Below are 21,991 nucleotides of genomic sequence, written 5' to 3'. Positions count from 1 at the left end.
TGCAGAATCTTAAATGGGGATTTGGGGTAATGAGCATGAAAATAAATGGCAGAAAGTAAAGAGAATGGATAAGATCAGAAATGGGGTAATCATTGGGTTCAAGAGATGTTGCATTCTCCGGATCAAGTTCATTCTCATCTCTTCCTCAATCAATGCATTCATTGATCTCCTTGGCAATCTTAAGTGATTGGATCCCAATTCCTTGGCAATCCAATCTCTCTAAGTTTGAACAATTGCCCAATTCCTTGATTTAATTGCTCATGGGAAGAGATGAAGTGTGGTCACTTATTATACCACATGTATTTCCAAATCAAAGTATTGGGAGGATTACATGTCACTATATCCACCCAAACCCCAATTTGGTCCAACATGAGAAAGCATTTCTAGCATGATCTCCACATCCCTTTTCCAAGGCTCAAAGGAGATCCAATTATGGAGAGTTTCTTTTCCAAGACAACTAACCAATTGAATTAAGATCGAAAGCTTTCTAGTAAGATCAAGAGAAAAGAAAGAAGAAGAAGAATGAAAACTATAATTGATCCATCAAATTACAACAGAGCTCCCTAACCCAATGAAAGGGGTTTAGTTGTTCATAGCTCTAGAAATGAAAAATGGCAGAAAAGAAGAATCCATGCTAAAAGTGTAGAAAAGTAAATCTATAGAGAGTAGTTCCCAAAAGTGCCAAGCTTCTCTATAGTTAAAAACTACTCCTATATATACTACTCCCCTTGATCTTCTAGTGAGTTCTTCAAGTCTTGGATGTGGGCTCTGGATCTTGAGTTGAAGCAATTCTTATCTTTAGTGGGCCCAACTTGCAGAGAAATATGAATTAGGCTTGGGTATTTAGTAAGATTTAACGTTGAGTGCCATTGTGGGTTCGAGAACATTAGTGGCATTCACTTTTTCCACTAACGTTCCACCCTCATATATCCACGTTAAATCCAACGTTAGTGGTCTTAACGTGACTACTAACGTTGCTTTCTCAAATTTTGGCCAACGTTATTGGGACTCACTTTTCCAATAACGTTGGCTTATACCCCTTTCGCGAACGTTAATGGGAATCACTTGTCCCATTAACGTTGCTTAGTGCCCATTTGTTCCTACGTTAGAGTCCACGTTAGTATAGCTAACGTGACTCTTAACGTAGGTGTGATTCACCTTCGAGAGCGTTAGTGACACTCACCTTTGTCACTAATGCTCCAAATACTAAATTCTCTACGTTAGAACTCACGTTAACTAAGTTAACGTGGCTCTTAACGTAGTAGTGTTGCCATCTCCCAACGTTAGTGACAAAAGTGAGTGTCACTAACGTTGGCTCCTTGATCTCAACTCCACGTTAACTTTCACGTTAATGGTCTTAACATGAAAGTTAACGTAGGCAATGCCAGTTGGTCCAACGTTAGTGACAAAAGTGAGTGTCACTAACGTTGGCTTTTGTTTTCCTCTTCCATGTTAGAGTTCACGTTAACTAAGTTAACGTGACTCTTAACGTGGATCATTGCCAAGTTCTCCAACGTTAGTGGTGTTCACTTTTTCTCTTAACGTTGGAGTTCCCTTTTGCTTCTACGTTAACTACCGCGTTAACTTAGTTAACGTGGCAAGTAACGTGGGCTTTGAATGGCTTCGCAGCCGTTATTGGTGATCACTTTTCTCATTAACGTTGCAAGCTTTACCATTCCATGTTAGTGTTCACGTTAACTAGGTTAACGTGAATACTAACGTGGTTCTTCCTTGCTTCCTTTGCCCTGAAATCAAGCAATTAAAGTGCATCAAAGCTCTAGCCAAAGTCATGAGATTATGCATCCTCAATTTATCATGCAATTCTAGCAAAATACTCATGAAATCATGCAAAGTTCACGATAGTTGCTTGAATTAAGGTGTGAGTGTATTTTCATCCAAAACTTGCCTTATTCACTAAGAAAATGCATGAAACTACCCTAAAACAGTAAAGAAAAGGTCAGTGAAACTGGCCTAGATGCCTTGGCATAAGTGGCCTATGGAGCTGGTTCTACTGTTGTTGCAGCTGCTACTGTGATCTGGTTCTACTTTTGGTTTATCCATGAAAATAATGACGATGATGGTTTCTTATATGGCTTAATGTTTATCAAGCCTGTGAATTTTGATTTCTTGTTGAAAAGTTGGAATACTTGTTGGTTGTTAGCACTTTTTTCTGAGAAATTAAAACAGAATTTTGTGTGTTGAGTTTGCTCACTGCTTAACCTTGATGATAAATTTAATTTGATAACTCTATTACTGATTCATTGCTCAAAAAATTTTTTGATGCTAAATTTTGTGCTCTGATTTTTTCTTTTTCTGTAGTAATTCATTCTGATGTGGAGTGAGGGTAAGGGTGAGAGTGAGGGTGAGGGGTATTTTTTTTTACTTTTGTTTAAGGGAAAAATTTTTCGAAAAATATTATTTATCGACAAAGGGACGACTTTATAATATTTTGTAACGTTGAGGATGATTTTAATAACAAAAAAATGCCAGGGACGAATTTAATTTTCACCCCAAACCTTAGGGACGAAAAAAGTACTTAACCCTAATTTGTATATCAATAACGAATTAAACTAATTATATATTCTGTATAATTCTTAATTAATTCTTTTTTGATATTATTTTATAAGAGTGTTCTATATAGTACACAATTGAAAATCCAAATATATCTTTATTTGAGAAAAAAGTATCTTAAAGAAGAGTGTATGAGATGATCAATCTTAGTGTCGGTCCAAATAAAATTAGGTTCAAACTAACTAGGCCTAAATATGGAATTTATATAAGAAAAAATACCATCTTTTACTCAGTTGAAGACTATCTAATTTAGGAAAATTCTTTTTTGAACCAAATAAAAATATACTCCAAAAAAAATGACATACACTTAATAGATAAGAGTTATACCATTCATATTTAAATTAGTTGGTTTAAATATATTTTGATAATTTTTTTAGAAATAATGTGTGCTTTTAATTTACAGATATAATAGGATTTCTAGTTGAGAAAAAAATTTAAAAATCTATAATAAATGTGCTAGAATTTGTTGAGTTGTGATGAATTAAAATAATTTTAAGTTTAATATAAGTTGTTTTTAAATTTATTTTAATGTATTATAGAGGTGGACTTAAGTCAAAATTCACATTTGCAAACATTTTTTAAAATAATTCATCGAATATATAAATAATCACATAAATAAAAAAATATATTAAATAAATTAACTATATTCATAAAAAAATCTTTAAAAATATATTTCAAATATAGATACAAGGAAATAAATATAGAATACGACAGGATAGGATAATAACGATAAATAATAATAACATCAAACTTACGTGGTTTTTTGTTAACAAAAAAGTAAAAAATATGAGCGTATAATATAGCATCAAGCCATGAACCATACATAAATTGAACTTACTAAAAATTGAATGCAAGTGCACGCTTTGAGCAAGGCACGCGCGTCTCGCGTTGCACGCATAAAATTTAAAAATATAAATATAGCCACCCCAAAGAAAACAGAAAACAGTCAAACACCCACACACAATCACACAAATAAAAGGGGGTGACCGAAATTACAACGCTGGCTAAACTTAATTAGGAGTAACGAGTCACAATTATTAGCATTGTGTCATTGTGTTTGTTGCTTGCAAATTGCAGCACAAGATAGGAGTTTAAGATATTCCCACTTTAGTCACTTACCAAACAGTAAGGTCATACGCAACGCAAGAGTAATAAGAAGAATTCTCGGCGTAGAACAACATTTTATTGTGAGGGCACAAAGACATTACATTGCGCTCAATTCTGGATCTGAATCTGAACTGAATTTGAAAAGTGAGGGACGATGGGGAGTTTGGGAGCGGTTATGAAACACCCCGACGACCTTTTTCCGCTGGTGAAGCTGAAGATGGCAATGAGGCACGCCGAGAAGCAGATCCCTCCACAGCCTCACTGGTGTTTCTGCTACACTATGCTCCAGAAGGTTTCTAGAAGCTTCGCCCTCGTCATTCAGCAGCTCGACACTGACCTCCGTAACGCCGTTCGTTTCTTTCTTCTCCTATTTTCTTCTTCTCCCTTCACTTGACGATGCCGTTTAACTCTTGATTTAATTAACTTCGCACCAGGTTTGCATATTCTATTTGGTTCTTCGAGCCCTAGATACCGTCGGTATGTTCCTCTTGACGAAAATAGATACATGATTTCAAGCTTTCTCTAGATCTTGTTGCTATGGCCGAATTCGAAACGAAGAATTAATTTGACTTGGAATTCTTGTACGTTCCTAATTGACAGAGGATGATACAAGCGTAGCTACGGATGTGAAGGTTCCAATTCTGATAGCATTTCATCGTCACGTATATGATCGTGATTGGCACTTTTCATGTAAGTATAGGTACCTAACTGTGAGATAATTATTTCATGATTCTCCATGAGCGTGCTATATATTCATTAACCTGATGAAAAATGGTTTCATGGAACTCATGGCTCAAGGGATGTCACTTTGACCTGCGTTCTGATTCTAATTCTTATTTATATGACTAGGTGGCACAAAGGAGTACAAAATCCTCATGGACCAGTTTCATCACGTTTCTACTGCATTTTTAGAACTTGGAAGGAAGTCAGTTCTTGTTCCTGCACTATTCCTTGTATAATTAATGGACATGCATATACCGAGCTCCATGTTATTTATTTATTGTTTATAGCATGTGCTTGGTATTAGTGATTGATTAGATTTGTTCTTACTTATTAGGCTGTTTGTCCAATATAAGCAACAATCTAATTGGTATTTCGTAGGATGTATTTAATTATTTAAAGAGGGTCTGTTTCTCTAATTTGTCACTGTGTTTATTGATAAAATTTGGAATCAGTTAAACTAAACGGTTTCATACTTAGCTTGAATCAAGATGTACTGAGTTCCTAATAGTTTCTCTTATTTCTATAAATAATTGGATCTGATAGTTAAGAGTTAAGACTCTGGTTTATTCTTCTGGCAAACAATTAATAACCGGGATAACTGGTCAATCACTCTGCAGCTACCAGGAAGCAATTGAAGATATTACCAAAAGAATGGGTGCAGGAATGGCCAAATTTATTTGCAAGGAGGTTTGTTTGCACATCTTCCTCATTTCCTGCTATATATATTACACTTTTATGTGTTATAGTTTAGTTACATCAATATAATTGACATTTATGACTTCTAGGATGTTATATCATGCATTTTAAAAAGTAGGGTTTTGTTACTTTCCAAATCATTTATTTGTATAAAAAGCTTCAATTTTTTTAATATAAGTTACCTTAACAAGTGCCCTTGTAGTCTGGCTGTACTTACATTTTGATGATAAAAATTTGCAGGTAGAAACAATTGATGACTATGATGAATATTGTCATTATGTGGCAGGACTTGTTGGGTTAGGTTTATCTAAGCTTTTCCATGCCTCTGGTTCAGAAGATTTGGCTCCAGACCACCTTTCCAATTCAATGGGTCTGTTTCTTCAGGTAGCATGATAATTATATTTTGACAGTCAGCATGTTTGTAGTTATTCAATTATTTGCACTATTCACTTGAAGAAATTTGGAATTGTAGAAAACAAACATCATTAGAGATTATCTTGAAGACATCAACGAGATCCCGAAGTCACGCATGTTTTGGCCTCGGCAGATCTGGAGTAAATATGTAGACAAACTTGAGGTTTGGCTTGACAAGAATTCACATTAGTTTAGCATAAACAATTATTATATTTTCCCCGCTTCTCATGTTTCTTAGATGAAGTTCTTGATTAAAAGAAAGTTCCCATCATACTCATGTTATGCACTCTTCAAGAATTGAGTTTTCAAGTGCTGTTTTTTTTTTTTTTCACCCCTTAAGTTTTTCCTTTGTTAAACTTAAATTTGATGATTCAGGATTTGAAGTATGAGGAGAACTCAGTTAAAGCAGTGCAATGCTTGAATGACATGGTCACTAATGCTTTGCTGCATGCTGAAGATTGCTTAAAATACATGTCTGCTTTAAGAGACTTATCTATATTTCGTTTTTGTGCTATTCCCCAGGTGCTTCACTTTCCCCCAATTTGTTTCCGATATATGTGCTATTCATTATCGAGTTTTATGCTTGAACTATGCATAGTATGCTATGTAATTTAGATTTTTTTTTTTCGTTTTACCTGTTGATAGGTCATGGCAATTGGAACACTGGCATTATGCTACAACAATATTGAAGTCTTCAGAGGAGTAGTTAAAATGAGGCGTGGTAAAAGGATGAATTTAGATATTAATTTTCATAATTTACAGTTTAGGTTTGAGGCTTATTGTCCTAAAGATACTTAATTGCACTGGTCAGCATTCCAAGTTATTTTATGTGAATCAGTCTTCTCAAAACTTACTTCATGGAATCTGTTTGACATGGATTTCATAAATGCAGTGTTCTATATTTGTTCATTTGTTGTCATCTCTCTATTTTGGTTGTTTTATAGGTCTAACTGCAAAGGTGATTGACCGAACAAAGACAATGGCTGATGTCTATGGTTCTTTCTTTGACTTCTCCTGTATGATAAAGTCCAAGGTATGGTGGATGCATTGTCTCAAAGACTCAAACTGTGATTACTTTTGCTTCTCATAAATGTAGATGCTACTAATAGGAACATTTTACTCCTGATAATGTGGCAAATGAACTTTTGGTAAAATTGCTTTGAGGATGGAAAAAGAGTATCTAATAAGTAGAATCCGTTTCATACAAATTCTCATATACATAAATTCCATTTTCCCGTTTAACTAAAGAAAGGGTAGTGGTAGTAATTGAAATGTTATAACCTGTAACTCCTCAACAGTTAATTGCATTTTGTAGGCCTTATTTGAAAACTCCATCACAAAAATATAGATAACAGTTTTCCAAAACTGTTGCAACAAGAAAGGTAGAAAACGATAACTTACTCTTATGAAGTTTGGTCGTGACTAACTTCACCTCCTAATTTTTTCTGTGGCTAGGTGCCATTACTCCTTTTCCCTCAAAAGCAGTAATAGATCCTCCCATTCATTCCCTAATCCCAAAGAAAATGAGAATGTCAAATCTAAAAAATTTTAAATTAGATATATCATTGAACATATCATCGCCGCAAAGCTAATTGTCAGTTTCAAGGATAATTTCTAAAAAATTGAGTATTTTCTACTGTAGGTTGACCAAAATGATCCCAATGCGGCAAAAACATTGAGCAGGCTGGAAGCTATACAGAAAACTTGCAGGGAATCTGGTCTCCTTAGTAAAAGGTATGCACATGTCCTTGTAATTTCAAAAATAAATTTACACCATTAACTGTTTGACATTCTGAAAGTTTTCATTTTCTTTAATCAGGAAATTATACGTACTGCCAAATAAAGCCAGCTACAGCTCGACCATTGTAAGTTATTCATTGTTTTCCCAACTTTGTATTACGTTTCTCAAACATACGCTGATTTATAAAGTTTCGGTGCAGATTCTCATACTTCTGATCTTCTTGCCCATCATTTTTGCGTATCTCTCAGCAAACCGCCGGAATAACGAGCGTAAGTTCAATCAATAATACTATAATAGATCTGCAAGAATAATCTGTTATCCACCCCTACTATAATTGTTCTCCTCTTGTTTCTGTAGTATTCTAGTTTTCCTGCCTCTCTAAGCACGTTAGCAATGCAAATCGTAGCACTTGGCGTTCAACGGGACATGGTTTTACTTACAAGCTTGTGAAATTTGATACATGCAATTTATTGTATACTAGTGTAAAACCCGGGCTATTGCCGGGCCAACTATCGTTCTATTATAAAAATTTATTGGTACCTATCTGTTGATAATAATAATTATTATTATTTTTAATTTAAAAAAGTTTTTGTATATAAAAATTTATTGTATAATGTGTAAGATTGTTTCATTCTCTATTTATAGAAGTCAAAATATTTTTTTTTCTATATTAGCAGATTTTACATAAATATAAAAGCTATTACATTTGTGTATTTAAATAAATGTTGTTCCACTATTTTTTATAACATAAATATCGATTAGGTTTTAGAAGTACGTACCCGCTTCACATAGGTTTAGGGAGAGTACAACATGGGTGATGAAGCCACGGAGGAGTGACTGGTGAGAGTTAGGTGGAGTGTCTGAGGAAAGAACACGGTAAGATTTTACCAATCAAGGAGATTATGGAAGAGAGAGTGCACAAGGTTGCTTCAGGTGACAAGGAGGACTATCAAGGAGATTACGGAAGAGAGTGTGCACAAGGTTGCTTCAGCTGACAAGAAGGACTTACGTAAGGGTAGTGCTAGGGTAACTCATAAGGTTTCATTCTGTGATAAGATAATCGAGTCTTTTGAAACCTGGGCTTGGCAAGGTTGATGTCTTGGATGGTGATACGATGGTAGTAGTCATGGGAAAACAAGGTGATCCAACATCTCTGAAGCTTAGCTTTACTGAAGAAGCTAGGAACGCTCTATTAGAACTTTACAAGGAGGCCATAGTGATTAAGGTTCTTAGAAACACTTCAGCTCTATGGCTTTGGTGCATAAACTGAAAGGGGTATGTAGGCTTAAAGGTGGCTACGAAAGTTTTAGATGTTGGGTTCGATTACTTCCTCGTTAAATTTAATCTTAGGGAAGATATGGAGAAGGTTTTATTAGGGGGTCCATGGATGATGCTAGGTCATTACATCGCGGTTAAGCCATGTCCTCTGGATTTTAAACCATGTGAGGCCTCCTTTGGGAACACTATGGTTTGGATAAGAATTGCAAGATTGAGTATATGGTATTACCATGAGAAAGCCATGATGCGTATTGCCTCCATGGTAGGTAAACCAGTCAAGGTAGACCTTGCAACCAAGTCGGCGGAGAGAGGCAAATTTGCTTGGGCTTGTGTTCAAGTGAGTTTGGGGCTGCCGGTTATTCGAAAAGTGGTTATGGACGACTATGATATAGCGTGGAACATGAATGTTTACAATTGATATGTAATAAGTGTAGTTGCTTTGGGCATGTCGCAGGTGAATATAGCATGACCGTGGTTACCTCAACATCTATGGATGACTAAGTAAGGGGGAGTTGACACCGCGGCGGATCATGAGAAACATCCATTAGACCAGGTTCAGCAAGTTTTTGAATTTGTATCTATACCCAGATGCGGATTCCGCGAAAAAAATGAAGGCAACCACACTACATGGGAGGAAGGAAGGGTGGTTACATTGGGAGAAGAAGAGGGTTGGACTAAGGTTTGCGGCAAAAGAAGAGGAAAAGTAGGCCAAACAAGAAAGGCCCAATTTTCTTCTAAAGGTAAAAACCTCTCATTTTTGGGCAATAGACGGGCCAGATTGGGAATGGCCTGAATAAGGAAGTTAAGGGCCTTCAGGACATGTTGGATCGGGTAGCAAGTCTTACTCCTCTCAAGAACATCAAGCATTAATGAAGGATGGGGTGAAGATAAAGGGTGTCGCTGTGGTCGCGCCATCGATTATCCCTACTCTTAAAAATGGCCATAAGAGGATGCGCCCTACCTCGTTGCAATACTCACCGGTGTTCCACGCTAATGATGGTGCACCGAACCAGCAGAACTAGAATTCGTCGGTGGTGGTTACCGTTCGGTGGGAAGTGTTTTCGAGCAACCGCGAGTTTGGGAGAGGCAAGGAAGTGGTGGGAATGTTGGAAGTCCATCATTGCTTCATTAAGGGACCTTTCTTGAGGTTGGTTTCTGTTTATGTCCATTTTATTTTTATGGATTGTGTAGATATAAGTTTTTTTTATCTTGGAATATTAGAGGGACTTCTAACAAAATGGCCCGGGTGTATTATAAAGAATTAGTTAGTAAATTTCATCCAACGGTTTTCATTCTTATTGAAACTCATGTTCCTTTTGAGAGAATGAGATTTATTTGGAGTAAGCTTAGTTATCAGAATGTTAGGATTGTTGAGGCTAGAGGTCACAGTGATGGTATCAGGGTTCTTTGTTCTAATTCTATGATGACTATGAGAATGGTTGATGTGGCTGATCAATGTATCAGTTTTGAAATCTCTCTGGGCAATGTTTCTAGTTTTTGCAGTGCAGTGTATGCTAATCCTCATGTCCATCGACGAATGGGTCTGTGGAATGATTTAATCAAGATATGTAATATAATACAAGGTTCGTGGATTCTGTTAGAAAATTTTAATGAGATTTTGTTGCAGAATGAGATTAAAGGAGGAGCGTTCAGTAATGTTAGAGTTGAGCTTTCTGCAGTTACTCTAGCAAACTGTCGTCTGTTTGATATGGGAGCTATTGGGAGGAGTTTCACTTGGTACAGGAAGGTTAGAAGGGGGTTACAAGTTGCAAAAAAATTGGATAGAGCTGTCATTAATCAGGAGTGGCATTTGCTGTTTTCTGAGACTTATAATGAGGTTTTGGCGCGTCTTCACTCTGATCACTATCCCTTGCTCATCAAATGTACAAAGGCTGGGATAACTAAAAAGGTTCTTCGTCCCTTTAGATTTCAAGCTGCCTGGATGACTTATATGTTTTTTCAAAATATTGTTCATACAACTTAGAATAAAGGAGCTCTTGGTGTTGTTAGGAGTTTGCTAGAAGTTCAGAGGGATGCGTTTACTTTTAATAAAGAAACTTTTGAAAATGTTTTTTTGTTAAAAAGAGAAAATTAGAGAGGCAGCTGAATGATGTTCAAATTTCTCTTGAGTGGGGAAGATCTCGAGTTGAGGGTGAAAGAGTAAGGTATTCAGGAGGAGCTAAATTCTATCATTCTTCAGGAAGAGCTTCTGTGGTACCGAAAATCTAGAGACCAGCGGGTTTGATGTGGTGACAAAAATACTAAGTTTTTTTACCTGTAAACAGTTATTAGGCAAAAGAGGAATAAGATTTATGGGTTGTTGTTAGATGATAGAACCTGGGCCACTGAGACGCAGGTGCTTGAGGAGGAAACAAATTCTTTCTTCCAAAAATTATTTTCTACAAGGGAGAATATTGATCTGAATGGTATGGGAGATTTCTCCTACCCCTCTTTTAGCAATGAAGCCTGTCAAAGATTTGTTAAATCGGTGGCATTAGAAGATGTAAGGTCCCACATCGGTTAGAGAGGGGAACGAAGCATGTCTTATAAGGGTGTGGATACCTCTCCCTAGTATGATGCATTTTGACGAGTGAGTATGGGGGGCTTCGACTATCATCCCTATCGTCAAAGGCAAAACCGTGAGGCCTTGTGTGCCAAAGAAGACAATATCATGCTAGCAGGTGGTCTGGACTGTTGCAGATGGTATCAGAGTCGGAGTTCAGATCGATGTGCCAGCGAGGGCGCTGGACTCCAAGGTTCTGAAAACCGAACCGGTCATCAAACCGTTCTCGTTACTGGTTCACTAGTTCATAGGTTCAACCGGTTCGACCGTGGTTGAACCGAAAAAATCGTTTTATAATAAAATAATAATTAAAATATAAATAAATACATTAAAACATAATTATAGTTTAATATAAACTTTAAAATATCATCCAAAATAAAACCAAAATGTTATGATCTCATTCAAATACAAACTCAAGTCAAATAACAAAAACAATCAACTAAATATAAAATGCCAACATCCAAGTTTGTCATCAATCATATTTATTCATATTCACAATTTTATCACATTCATTTATATTCATAATCCCTTGCCTTATTCAACAGCACAAAAATTGAATTCAGTTAACCATTTATTCACTTGAAATGAAAATGGCAAATAAAACACTTGTTCTGAGAACATCAGCAACAGCATCCTCTGCTGATTTTGCATACTTTTGATATTCATGTGGTCACTACATGTTACTATTTAATATTAGGAAGGGTACTAGTTATGCCCAATAGAATTACTTAGTCTTTTAAGAATATAGATAAGAGATTTTTATCAATGTATTAAAGCTTAAAGGAATTAATGAATTGATATTGAACTTGGTTCAATTTGGAGTTTCTCTCCCTAATTCATAGAAGGAGTTCTAACACTGGTGCTCTCGCTGAGAGGTTTCTTCCATTTTACATGGGAAAACAAATAACTCAACAATCTGAAAATACATTTCCAATATTCAATGGGAAAGATGGTTATGGATAGACACCTGAGGAGTAGAGATTCATAGAGGTGGAAAGAGGTTTGAAAGGGAAAGCTCTAAGATAGTTTCAGTTATGGAAGGCGCTCAATCCATTTGCCAATTTGGAAACATTCGAAATTGCTGCTGGAAAATTGAGTAGGAAGAGATTAAAGCTAGACTAAGGCAACAACGGCAACCAAACCTCAGCTATCAATAGAACAAGACTCGCAGCAACATCAACAGAAATTCAAGAAAAAAGAGAGGCCAAAATTGATGCAAATTCAGATTCAACAAGCAATTTAGCAACAAATCCAACAACAGATCACAAATTCAATGTCACAAGATCAGTTCACAAATCAACAAATCCAAAATATGAAATTGACGAAGAAGAAGAATCAGATTTCAATTTTGAATTTCAACCACAACAACAATAAGAAGAATTAAACAGAAATTGCAGATCAAGCACGAATTCAAAATTCAAATCCAGAAATTCAATAAAAAATAACTCTAAATTCAGAAAATCAAGTACGCTTAGAGACAATTGCAAAGAAAGTAGTTGATCGCAACAATAGTAGGGAAATTAGAACAACAAACCCTAGCAGCGGTGGTCTCTCTCTCAGCTTCGGTCTCTCTCGCTTCCTTCCTCACGTGACAGCGACGACGATGGCTTTGCGCAGCTCCAACAAACCCTAGCAGCGGCAGTGATGGATTGGCAGCGATGGAGGCACGACGGCGACGCAACAGAGGCTCCTTCCTCCCCTGCGGTGGTTGCGATTTTTGAAGGTTGACTTCGTAGCTGCGCACGAATAGAGCTAGCTGACGTTAGCACAATGGAAGTTGTGACGGCGGCGGTGGCTCGACGGAAGTTGCGCCGGAAGCTCGAGGTGAGTCAGACTGGAGACGTGAGAGGTGAGAGTGGAGGTTGAGGCTCGAGAGGAGAGGAGTGGGTGACTAGGGTTCTCTTTTGGTTTTGGCCCTTTCAGCATGCAAAACGCAGCGTTTTGCCTAAATTTAGAAAACCGGACGGGTCATGGTTCGGTTCGACCGACCGGTTCGACGGTTCAACTCCGGTTTCCAAAATTGGCGGTTTTACTATCTGTCCGAACCGTATTTAACAGCGGTTCCGATTCGACTGGTTTGACCGGCCAGTTCAAACCGGTTTTTAGAACATTGCTGGACTCCCTTAGGGGGGTGGATTGTAAAGTCTCACATCAGTTGGGGAGGAGAACGAAGCATACCTTATAAGGGTGTGGATACCTCTTCCTAGCATGACGCATTTTGACGAGTGAGTGTGGGAGGCTTTGACTATCATCCCTATCGTCAAAGGCAAAACCGTGAGGCCTTGTGTGCTAAAGCGGACAATATCGTGCTAGCGGGTGGTCTGGGCTGTTACAGAAGAGGTGAAAAGAGCTATAATGACCATGAATTCTTTTAAAACTCCAAGGCCAGATGGTTTTCAAGCTCTGTTTTATAAAGAATTTTGGAACTCTCTTATTCATGATGTGTGGGGGTTAGTCAAGAGAGTCTTTGAGGACGAGATTTTAAATCCCGCTATTTTTGACACCTTCATTGTTCTAATTCCTAAAGTGGAAGCTCCTTCTTCGTTAAGTGATTTCTATCTCATTAGTTTATGTACTGTTCTTTACAAAATTATTACAAAAATGCTGGTGAACAAGGTTAGACCGTTTCTTTTGAAGATCATTAGCCCGCTCTAGGGTGATTTTATCCCGGGAAGAAGAATTACAAAGAACATCATTGTTGCGCAGAAAATTATGCATTTTATGATAAGTACTAAGTCTAGAAAGGGGACTATGGCTTTCAAGATTGATTTAGAGAAAGCTTATGACAGGGTGGATTGAAGATTCCTTAAAGCTTTGTTGGTCAGATTTGGTATCCCGAGAGCTACTATTAATCTTATTATGACTTGTGTGACGTCATCTTCCTTGACTATCTTGTGAAATGGTGAGAGACTTCAGAATTTCAACCTGAAGAGGGGTTTGAGACAAGGGGATCCCATGTCCCCATATCTTTTTGTGCTTTGTATGGAGGCTCTTGCTTGTTTTATTTCCCGTCGCACTTCTCAAGGGTTGTGGATACCTCTGTCGGTCTTTAGGTATGGCCCTAAAATCTCCCATTTGATGTTTGCTAATGATTTTCTGCTTTTCTGTAAAGCTAAACTTCTCATTTCCCCTCTTATCTTATACATCATAGTCGTACTCAACTTCTTCTCTCGTTTGTGCAGAGTTATGGCTTTACCCCTTCTTTCGATTTTTCTCATAAGAGAAGAAAGTTTCTAGACCCAGGGTACGCTTATGGTTTGGTGGTTGGGGTGGGTCCACTCTTCCCCCTAATAATATTGTCCTCTAGGTGTCTATGTCGACTCAGAGCGATTCGAAAGCTTTAGTAGGGGAGGTTATGCGGACTATGGAGTTATTTTCCAAAGCATCGGGATTGAAGGTGAACCTTCGTAAATCAAAGTTTCAATGCTCAAGGAATATTTTTTAGAGAAGAAAATAGGTGCTCTCGGGAGTTTCTACTATCCGCTTTTGTCAGGACTTGGAAAGATATCTAGGGGTGAATATTTGGCATGAAAGGTATTCCAAGAGGACGGCTCAAGATGTTATTGAAAAGATTCAGAAGAATCTTGATAGTTGGGAGGGGTGTTTGCTGAATAAGGCAGGAAGATTTTGTTTAGTTAAATCGGTAATGCTTCTATTCCGGTTTACAACATGCAGATTGCTCTTCTTTCGAAGTATGCTTGTGAAAAGATAGATTCTTTGATGCAACAATTTTTATAGAGAGACCAAACTAATGGGAAATGGTTGCTGTTGGTTAAGTGGGATATTGCTATCTAAAAGGTCAAGTGGTTTGGGTGTTAGGGATACCTACTCAGCTAACATGGTGGTTCTTGGTAAAGTGTTTTGGGATTGCTTCAATAATAGAGATAAGTTGTGGGTTCAGGTTATGATGCATAAATATTTTCAGAATTTAACTTTTCTTGGCAACAACAGTCAGAACGCTTTAGCCAATTGGAGGAACATTCTCAAAGCATTTGATGCTCTCAAGGATGGATTCAGATGGAATGTTAGGGATGTGCAGTAATCTATGTGGTATGATGAGTGGACTTTTTTTGGAAGATTTTGTGATCTTGTTTCCTATATTCACATATCTAAGTCTGATTTTGTAGTGGCGGATTTGTGGCATAATGGATCTTGGGAGGTGGAGAGACTTGCGTTGACAATTCCTCTTGAGGTCAAGCATTTCATTCACTATCTCCACTATCTAACTTTGGTTGACATGGAACAGGGTGGAGTTGGTAGCCTGTAGGAACAAAAAGGTATAGTGCAAGAGAGGGTTATCATTGATTATTAAAGAATAGATTGAATTGGAATGAAAATAGTAACCGGAACTGACTTTGGTACTTGAATTTTTCGAAAAATATCAAATTGACTGTGTGGTTTGTTCATAACGCTCTCCCGACGAAGCTCTTCCGCTTCAGGCGGCATCTAGCTAGTTTGGTTATGTGCCAGAAATGCAATGCGGCTCCAAAGATAGTAGAATATTGCGTTAGAGATTGTGTATATTCTAGAGTTATTTGGCAGATGTCAGATCCTCGAGTTATTGATTCGGTTGAAGGCTTCTCTATGAAAGCCTGATTTTGGAAGGTCATGTTTGGTAAGGAGGCTTTTTTAGGGGCCGGAGTGTGGTGGTTGTAGAGGCATATGTGCGATGACATTTTCAATGCTGAAAATCATTGGACAGATCACAAGGTAGTTGCTCTCATCAGAAGCACGGTTATGGATCTAAGGTTATATATGAATATGTGTACTTCTTTTAGTACTTTCAGGAACCGTTTGTCCTAGGAACTTCCTATAGGTAATAGGTTTAAAGTTAATTGTGATGCTAGTTTGTTTACTGATTTGATCTTGGCTGGATTTGGTTCTATATTAGAAATTCTAATAGGGGTTGGATTGCGGGTTGTTTTGGTAGCTCTCCTCCATGATCCATCATCTGATGTGAGCTTTTTGCAGTTTCAAGGTGGGTCTTGTTTTAGCTTGAGATTGCGGATTGAAAGACATAGTATATAAAACGGATTGTTTAAACATTTTTCATCTTTTGCATAACTCTCCTAGTGGGTGTAAATATGAAGTTGTTGACTTAGTTAACAAGATCTAGAAGTTGTTATCAAGACCTTGGTACGTGCAATTTGATTGGATATGTAGGGAAGAAAATAAAGCTGCGGATTAGATGGCTAGATATGGAGTTAGAAGTAATCCCAATCATGTTATTTGGTCGGAGCTCCATGAAGCCCTTCAGCAAATCATTATGTCTAATTTAGGATAGGTATTTGCTTTGTGTTTTCTTTTATTGTTTAGACACAAAAAAATGTTGTTCTAGTGTTACTATTGTGCAGTCCAAAAAAATTAAAACTTTGATAAAAATAATTTATATTCTAATCACAAAAACAATAAATACTATCTAAATACCATTTGAATTTAATATAGTGTATCATTTTAAAAGAGGTTAATATTCAAATAAAAAATAAAAATAATTATCTTAATTAAAATATAAAATACATTAAAAAAAATATTCGTACGCTAAACACTTTTGATACCTGTATAAAAATATAGTTATTATTAATTAATTACATATTTAAATTATTTTTAATTAACAAAACGAAAAAACTCCGCGTATAGTTATTAAGAAAATATTGGCGTCAAAATACTATTTATTATAAAAGATGTATACATAACAAGAATAACAAAAATTAATCACTTAATATGCCTCTTTTAAATATCTATTACTAATAACTTTATAAATATATCTTACCTTTTATTGAAATATGTCTTCCACCACCAATATTTTGAATAAAATAAAAAATATATTCAATTTATTATTTACCGTGATAGCAGTTAAGACAGTGAATTTTATTTATTTGTTTAATTATTTAATAGAGAATTTTTACATAATATCTAAAAATAAGAAAACAAAAAATATTGTCTACAAAAATAGTAATAATATACACTATCATCATCGTGTATACAAATATAAAAATTAAAAAAAATAAATATAAAATCAAATATCATTTTTCTATCCTATAAAAAAATAATTATTAATAACAAAAAACATTAATTATAAAAAAAATGAAATAGTAAAAAATAAATAATTTTAATACAATTCAATCTTTACATACTTTTTGAATTTTTGCCTATTTAATAGTTAATAATTTTTATTACTTTTATTTCGTGAGTATTTTGTGAGCTAAATGAAATTTGATTATTTATTTATTTACCAACCTAAAGTAGTTGCTATTTATTTTAAAAATAATATCTTAACTTTCTATCTTTTAAAACTAATTAATACCACATCACAAACACTTTTATAATTTGTATCATCTTAATAAAGTATCTAGATAAAAAACTCATTTGATTAAATGTTGGTTAGACTAAAAAACCATTTACAAAAACATTGTTTGCTAAAATCCATTTCATTGATTTTTTAAATTTTTTAAATGAATTAGACACTATTATTATGCATTAATTCGTTATACTTAACTGTCATAAATTTATATTCTTCGTTATTTAGACATATTCTTGTACATAAGTAAAAGAATAAAACCCTACATTCAAACAAAATTTTTATCTAAATCTATCGAAGTTATTGTAACAACTTTTTAAATCACATGCTCCTTTTCCGTTTCTTTCTCCTTCTCCTTCTCCTCCTCCTCTTCCTCCTCTTCATATTTTTTCTTCTTCTTTTTCCAAATTTGCGTAGATTATTCTTCTTCTTTCGTTCTTCTTCCAAATTTGCACACGCATATTTTTTCTTCTTTCCTTCTTCTTTTCCTCCTCTTAGAGATTATTTATAACACTCTAACTTTTAGCACTTCATGACCGTACTAAAAACTCAGGCGTTACTTAGCTCTAAACCTTTTTACTCTATACTATTTTTATTTAATATTGAGCCTTCGCGAATACGAACCAAAACTTTGACAAAAAAAACGAAGAGTCGGTACTTTAAATCATTTAATCACAAAATTATATATATTCACATAGCATTATATACATAGACTTACTCAAAGATCCTCAGATACAATTCCTACCCCTCTAAAACCCAAAACAGTAAATGATGAGAGAAAAATAAAATCTAACAACTCAACTTGTAAACAGAATCTTCTATGTTCTTGTAGTTCCGCACTAAGCCTTCGCACCTGTAGCTGAAAGGGAATGGAAATAGGGGGTAAGAACTAGGGAGTTCTTAGTATGGTCGGAGTTAGAAGTTAAGTTCATTATCCAAATTTAAAACTCATTTTTCTTATAAAAATTTTACGTAAAAAGACATTTCATATATTTCACCGCTTATTAAGAAACCATTTTAACCAAAGCTTATCACTGGTCCTTTCAATCACGGCATTTGACCCAAATAAAATTCACTCGGCCTACGGCCCAATTAAACACGAATCACCATCAAAACTCAATTACAAAATAGAATCAATTATTGGTACAAGCAATGCAAGACAAACACAAATAAGAGAGCAATTACAGAACATATAATCCAATTACAAGCACACACAATCATGTAAACACAATCACAACAAGTATGCGCAAATAAATATGATGCATGTCTAGTCCTATACAGGCCATGAGCTCATATGTCGGTTTGTTGCCCGATTCCCAACACTGGTACTGAGATAAAGTTTCGTACCGCCATCCTTATCTCAGCCAACGTCCCCTCCATGAGCGTTACACATCGCCGTCCTCATGGGGGAACCTTCCTTCCGGTCTCCAATGAGCGTTACGTATTGCCGTCCCCACTAGACACTTGGCACTAAGGCCCAAATAGCACTTAATTTCTTTTCAATCTTTACTCTCTACTATACTACGGTAGAGATCCCTTTAATTAATACCTTCTTTTCTATCTGCTCTACTGTGGCAGACGTTTATTAAAATCTTTTAGTCTTTGCTCTTAGATCTCCTGTGGCAGACAGTCTTTTAAAGTCTTTTTATCTTTAGTATCTACTCTCCTGTGGCAAATATCCCTTTAGTTTATACATTCTTTTCTGTCTCATCTTTCTTTTTTATTTTTTTTACTTCTTTTCTTTTTCTCTTTTCTCCAATCTTTTAATTATTTATCATAACTAAACTTCACACTCTTCTCTCATTTTTCCCTAAGTATTTTATGGAAAAGAATTATAAAGTACTTTAATTAAGTTTGCGTTCTCTAAAACTTTTAAGATCACTCTATTTACTCTTCTCTAACATATAATAATATTAATAATATATTTACTAGATAATATTCTTAAATAACAATAATATATATATATATATATTTTCTTAAAACTTAGTTTATAAAACCTTAGTTTTTAAACTCTTATTAATTACTTTTTAAACCACAAATTTTTTAATATTTTATTTTTAACTTTAATATTTTATAAAATTATATTTAAAACCTTTACTTATTTTCATATTTATTAAAAAATCCTGAATTTTTATAAAATACCCATTTTACCCCATACTCTTTATTACCAAAAATATCCGAAAACTTATATAATTACAAATTGTACCTCGATTTTATATACAAATATAATGTTATCCTTCAAAAAATAAAGTTTAAATATTAATCTTTCTCTTATTCCAAAACCGAAACCCTTAGCCCTTCCCTTTCAAAATATTACTTGTATTTAAATCCGTTTTCGAGTCTTTCGGTTATCGATTTTTTTCGGCTTTTAATTTAATCTTTCAACCACCAAATCTCATCAATTTCTTTTAAACACCGCATCACAACAGTCCCAAAACTATTAAAATAACCACAATTGAGCTGTTCCTTATAGCCAAACTAATAAATCACAAGCAACAACAATAATTCAACATAAACTCATTTAAACTCAAACAATAATTAACCAAATCAACATTTACTTATCAAATTCACATTTAATTATTATAAAATTATTAAACTCTACTTCCGTACGAAATCAAAATAAAAGAAATTTCGAAAAATTTTTTTGACCGAGTTGCTGAAGAAGAAAACATCAGAAATCGCATGTACCTCCTAAAATTCTAATTGACTGAACTCAAAGAAAAGGAGAGTTACGTCACTGTCAATTTTTTTCGGACAAAAATAATGCCAACGTGTAGAAAAAAGAATATGAATATTTTACTAGATTAAATTTTTTATTGGAGTTATGGATTACAAAAAATTGAGGCCGAAAAATTCTTTCACCCACACTCTTGTCCATTTCTTTCTTTGTTTTTCCTCAAACTCATTCGGTAATGCATGAGGAGAAAGGAAATTGGTTAATAATGCTTATGATCAAGTGTTATTGGTTGTTAAATAAGAGAGGTGTATGTGTCATGCTTATATCAATATATACAACCCACGTTTCCTTTCTTTCTTTTGGTTATACTAGTAGTATACCCCGTGCATTCTTAAATATGATTTTTTTATTAAATTTAATTATATATGTATAACTCTAAATGGTTATGTATATAAAATATATAAAAACATTTAATTTAGTGTAATGAAAATATTTAAATTATAGAGATAATAACATTAAAATTTTAAATACATTCAACAATTTAGTTTAAAATTTTGGTATTAACACAATCAATTTCTAAATATATTTATATAATAACTCATTTAAAATATAATCAACTAAAATACATATTAATCAAAACAAAATATTTCATACAAAGTTCACCAATATCTTAATATAAATATAATAGTTTCAATCACATGAGGGATAACGAAAATACATATTAATTCATCTTGGAGAATTTTACTCTAAATTCACAAAATCAAGACAAAATCCAAAAAGAACAAAATACAACTGAAAACATATTTCTATTTTAATGCATTGAGGTCGGATCAGATTGATGTTGCATGCATATTTTAAATGCATTTTGAAGTTCATGTTCAGCTACACCATAAGAAGACGAATCTGGTAAAGCCATGCTGCTAGCACAATCTACTTCCTCATCCAACAAAGAATCATCCATCTATACAAAAATAAATATCAAATGCTAATAAGTACAAATATATAATAAAGTTAAACTAATAGTAATCATTTTTTAAAATTCAATTCCAATTCTTAAAATAAAATTATGAAAAATAGTTGTACATCGTAAGAATAGAATTACAATTAAGACACCTTTTTTTCCATGTTAACAGTTGCTTCTGATAGACAGCCAATATCCATGAAGTATTCCTACAACCATAAAATAAAGAATTTTGAAACTTATAATTACTAATTAAAAGATGAAAGTAATAAAAAAAATTAACTTCTAAAAAGAATCAATAATTTAAACTTATCATACTTTGGTATCCACCACTTGATATAATTTTTGAAAATCATCCATTGTCAGCAAACGTGAGGATGAGCTCTCAGCTTTTTCATTTTTAGTAATACTATCAGGGAACTTATTCTGAATCAAACCTCTCTGAAAATGGACACATTTGAAAATTTTAAAATTTTAAAATAAACTAAATATTTAACCAAATTAAATATAAATAAAAATAGCAACATAACTAAAGCATATATAATACAAAGATTTATATTCGAAAATATTACATCGATCACCTTTTTATCATGCATGGAAGCAGCAGCTTCAAAAAGATTAACCAATGACATATCATCACAAATCCGATGAACCATATACACACTTGTGTTATACTGATACCCCAGAGGTCGAGGATCAATCATGAAAACCATCTTCCTTTGAATCAAATAGTTACCCAGTTCGGGAGGAACTTTACGTTCAGTATTAGTCTAAATTCAAAAAAATTAAATAAGAAATGAAACAAATCATAAGAAGGAATGGAATTACAATGAGTCTAATGAGAAAAAATATTCTATAATCAATATCAGCCTACGTTAAAAATTTAAAAAATCAGAAAAAAACTATAAGAAACATAAATGAACCTGTTTCAAATGGGGATTTTCATTTAGCAAAGCAGAGCA

At 34.5% G+C, this 21,991-nt stretch overlaps 2 protein-coding genes across 2 annotated transcripts; both read left to right on the top strand.

Annotated features, from left to right (window-relative positions):
* Positions 1-3,402: 3,402 nt before the first annotated feature.
* LOC112703107 (squalene synthase 2) lies at positions 3,403-7,920 on the top strand. The gene is made up of 14 exons (XM_025754427.3): positions 3,403-4,027; positions 4,113-4,155; positions 4,279-4,368; positions 4,528-4,603; positions 5,019-5,088; positions 5,338-5,481; positions 5,570-5,674; positions 5,887-6,033; positions 6,157-6,232; positions 6,456-6,544; positions 7,154-7,245; positions 7,331-7,376; positions 7,452-7,521; positions 7,610-7,920. The coding sequence occupies exons 1-14, from the start codon at positions 3,833-3,835 to the stop codon at positions 7,615-7,617; spliced, it is 1,251 nt and encodes a 416-aa protein (XP_025610212.1). The 5' UTR covers positions 3,403-3,832; the 3' UTR covers positions 7,618-7,920.
* Positions 7,921-9,767: 1,847 nt separating this feature from the next.
* On the top strand, positions 9,768-11,054 carry LOC140174369 (uncharacterized). Its single transcript, XM_072198813.1, has 2 exons — positions 9,768-10,413; positions 10,816-11,054. The coding sequence occupies exons 1-2, from the start codon at positions 9,768-9,770 to the stop codon at positions 11,052-11,054; spliced, it is 885 nt and encodes a 294-aa protein (XP_072054914.1).
* The last annotated feature ends 10,937 nt before the right edge of the window (positions 11,055-21,991 follow it).

Source organism: Arachis hypogaea, chromosome 7 (assembly GCF_003086295.3).
Source record: "Arachis hypogaea cultivar Tifrunner chromosome 7, arahy.Tifrunner.gnm2.J5K5, whole genome shotgun sequence".
Lineage (NCBI taxonomy): Eukaryota > Viridiplantae > Streptophyta > Magnoliopsida > Fabales > Fabaceae > Arachis > Arachis hypogaea.
The sequence above is the reverse complement of the archived record's forward strand: the minus strand, read 5'-3'. Positions and strand labels throughout refer to the sequence as shown.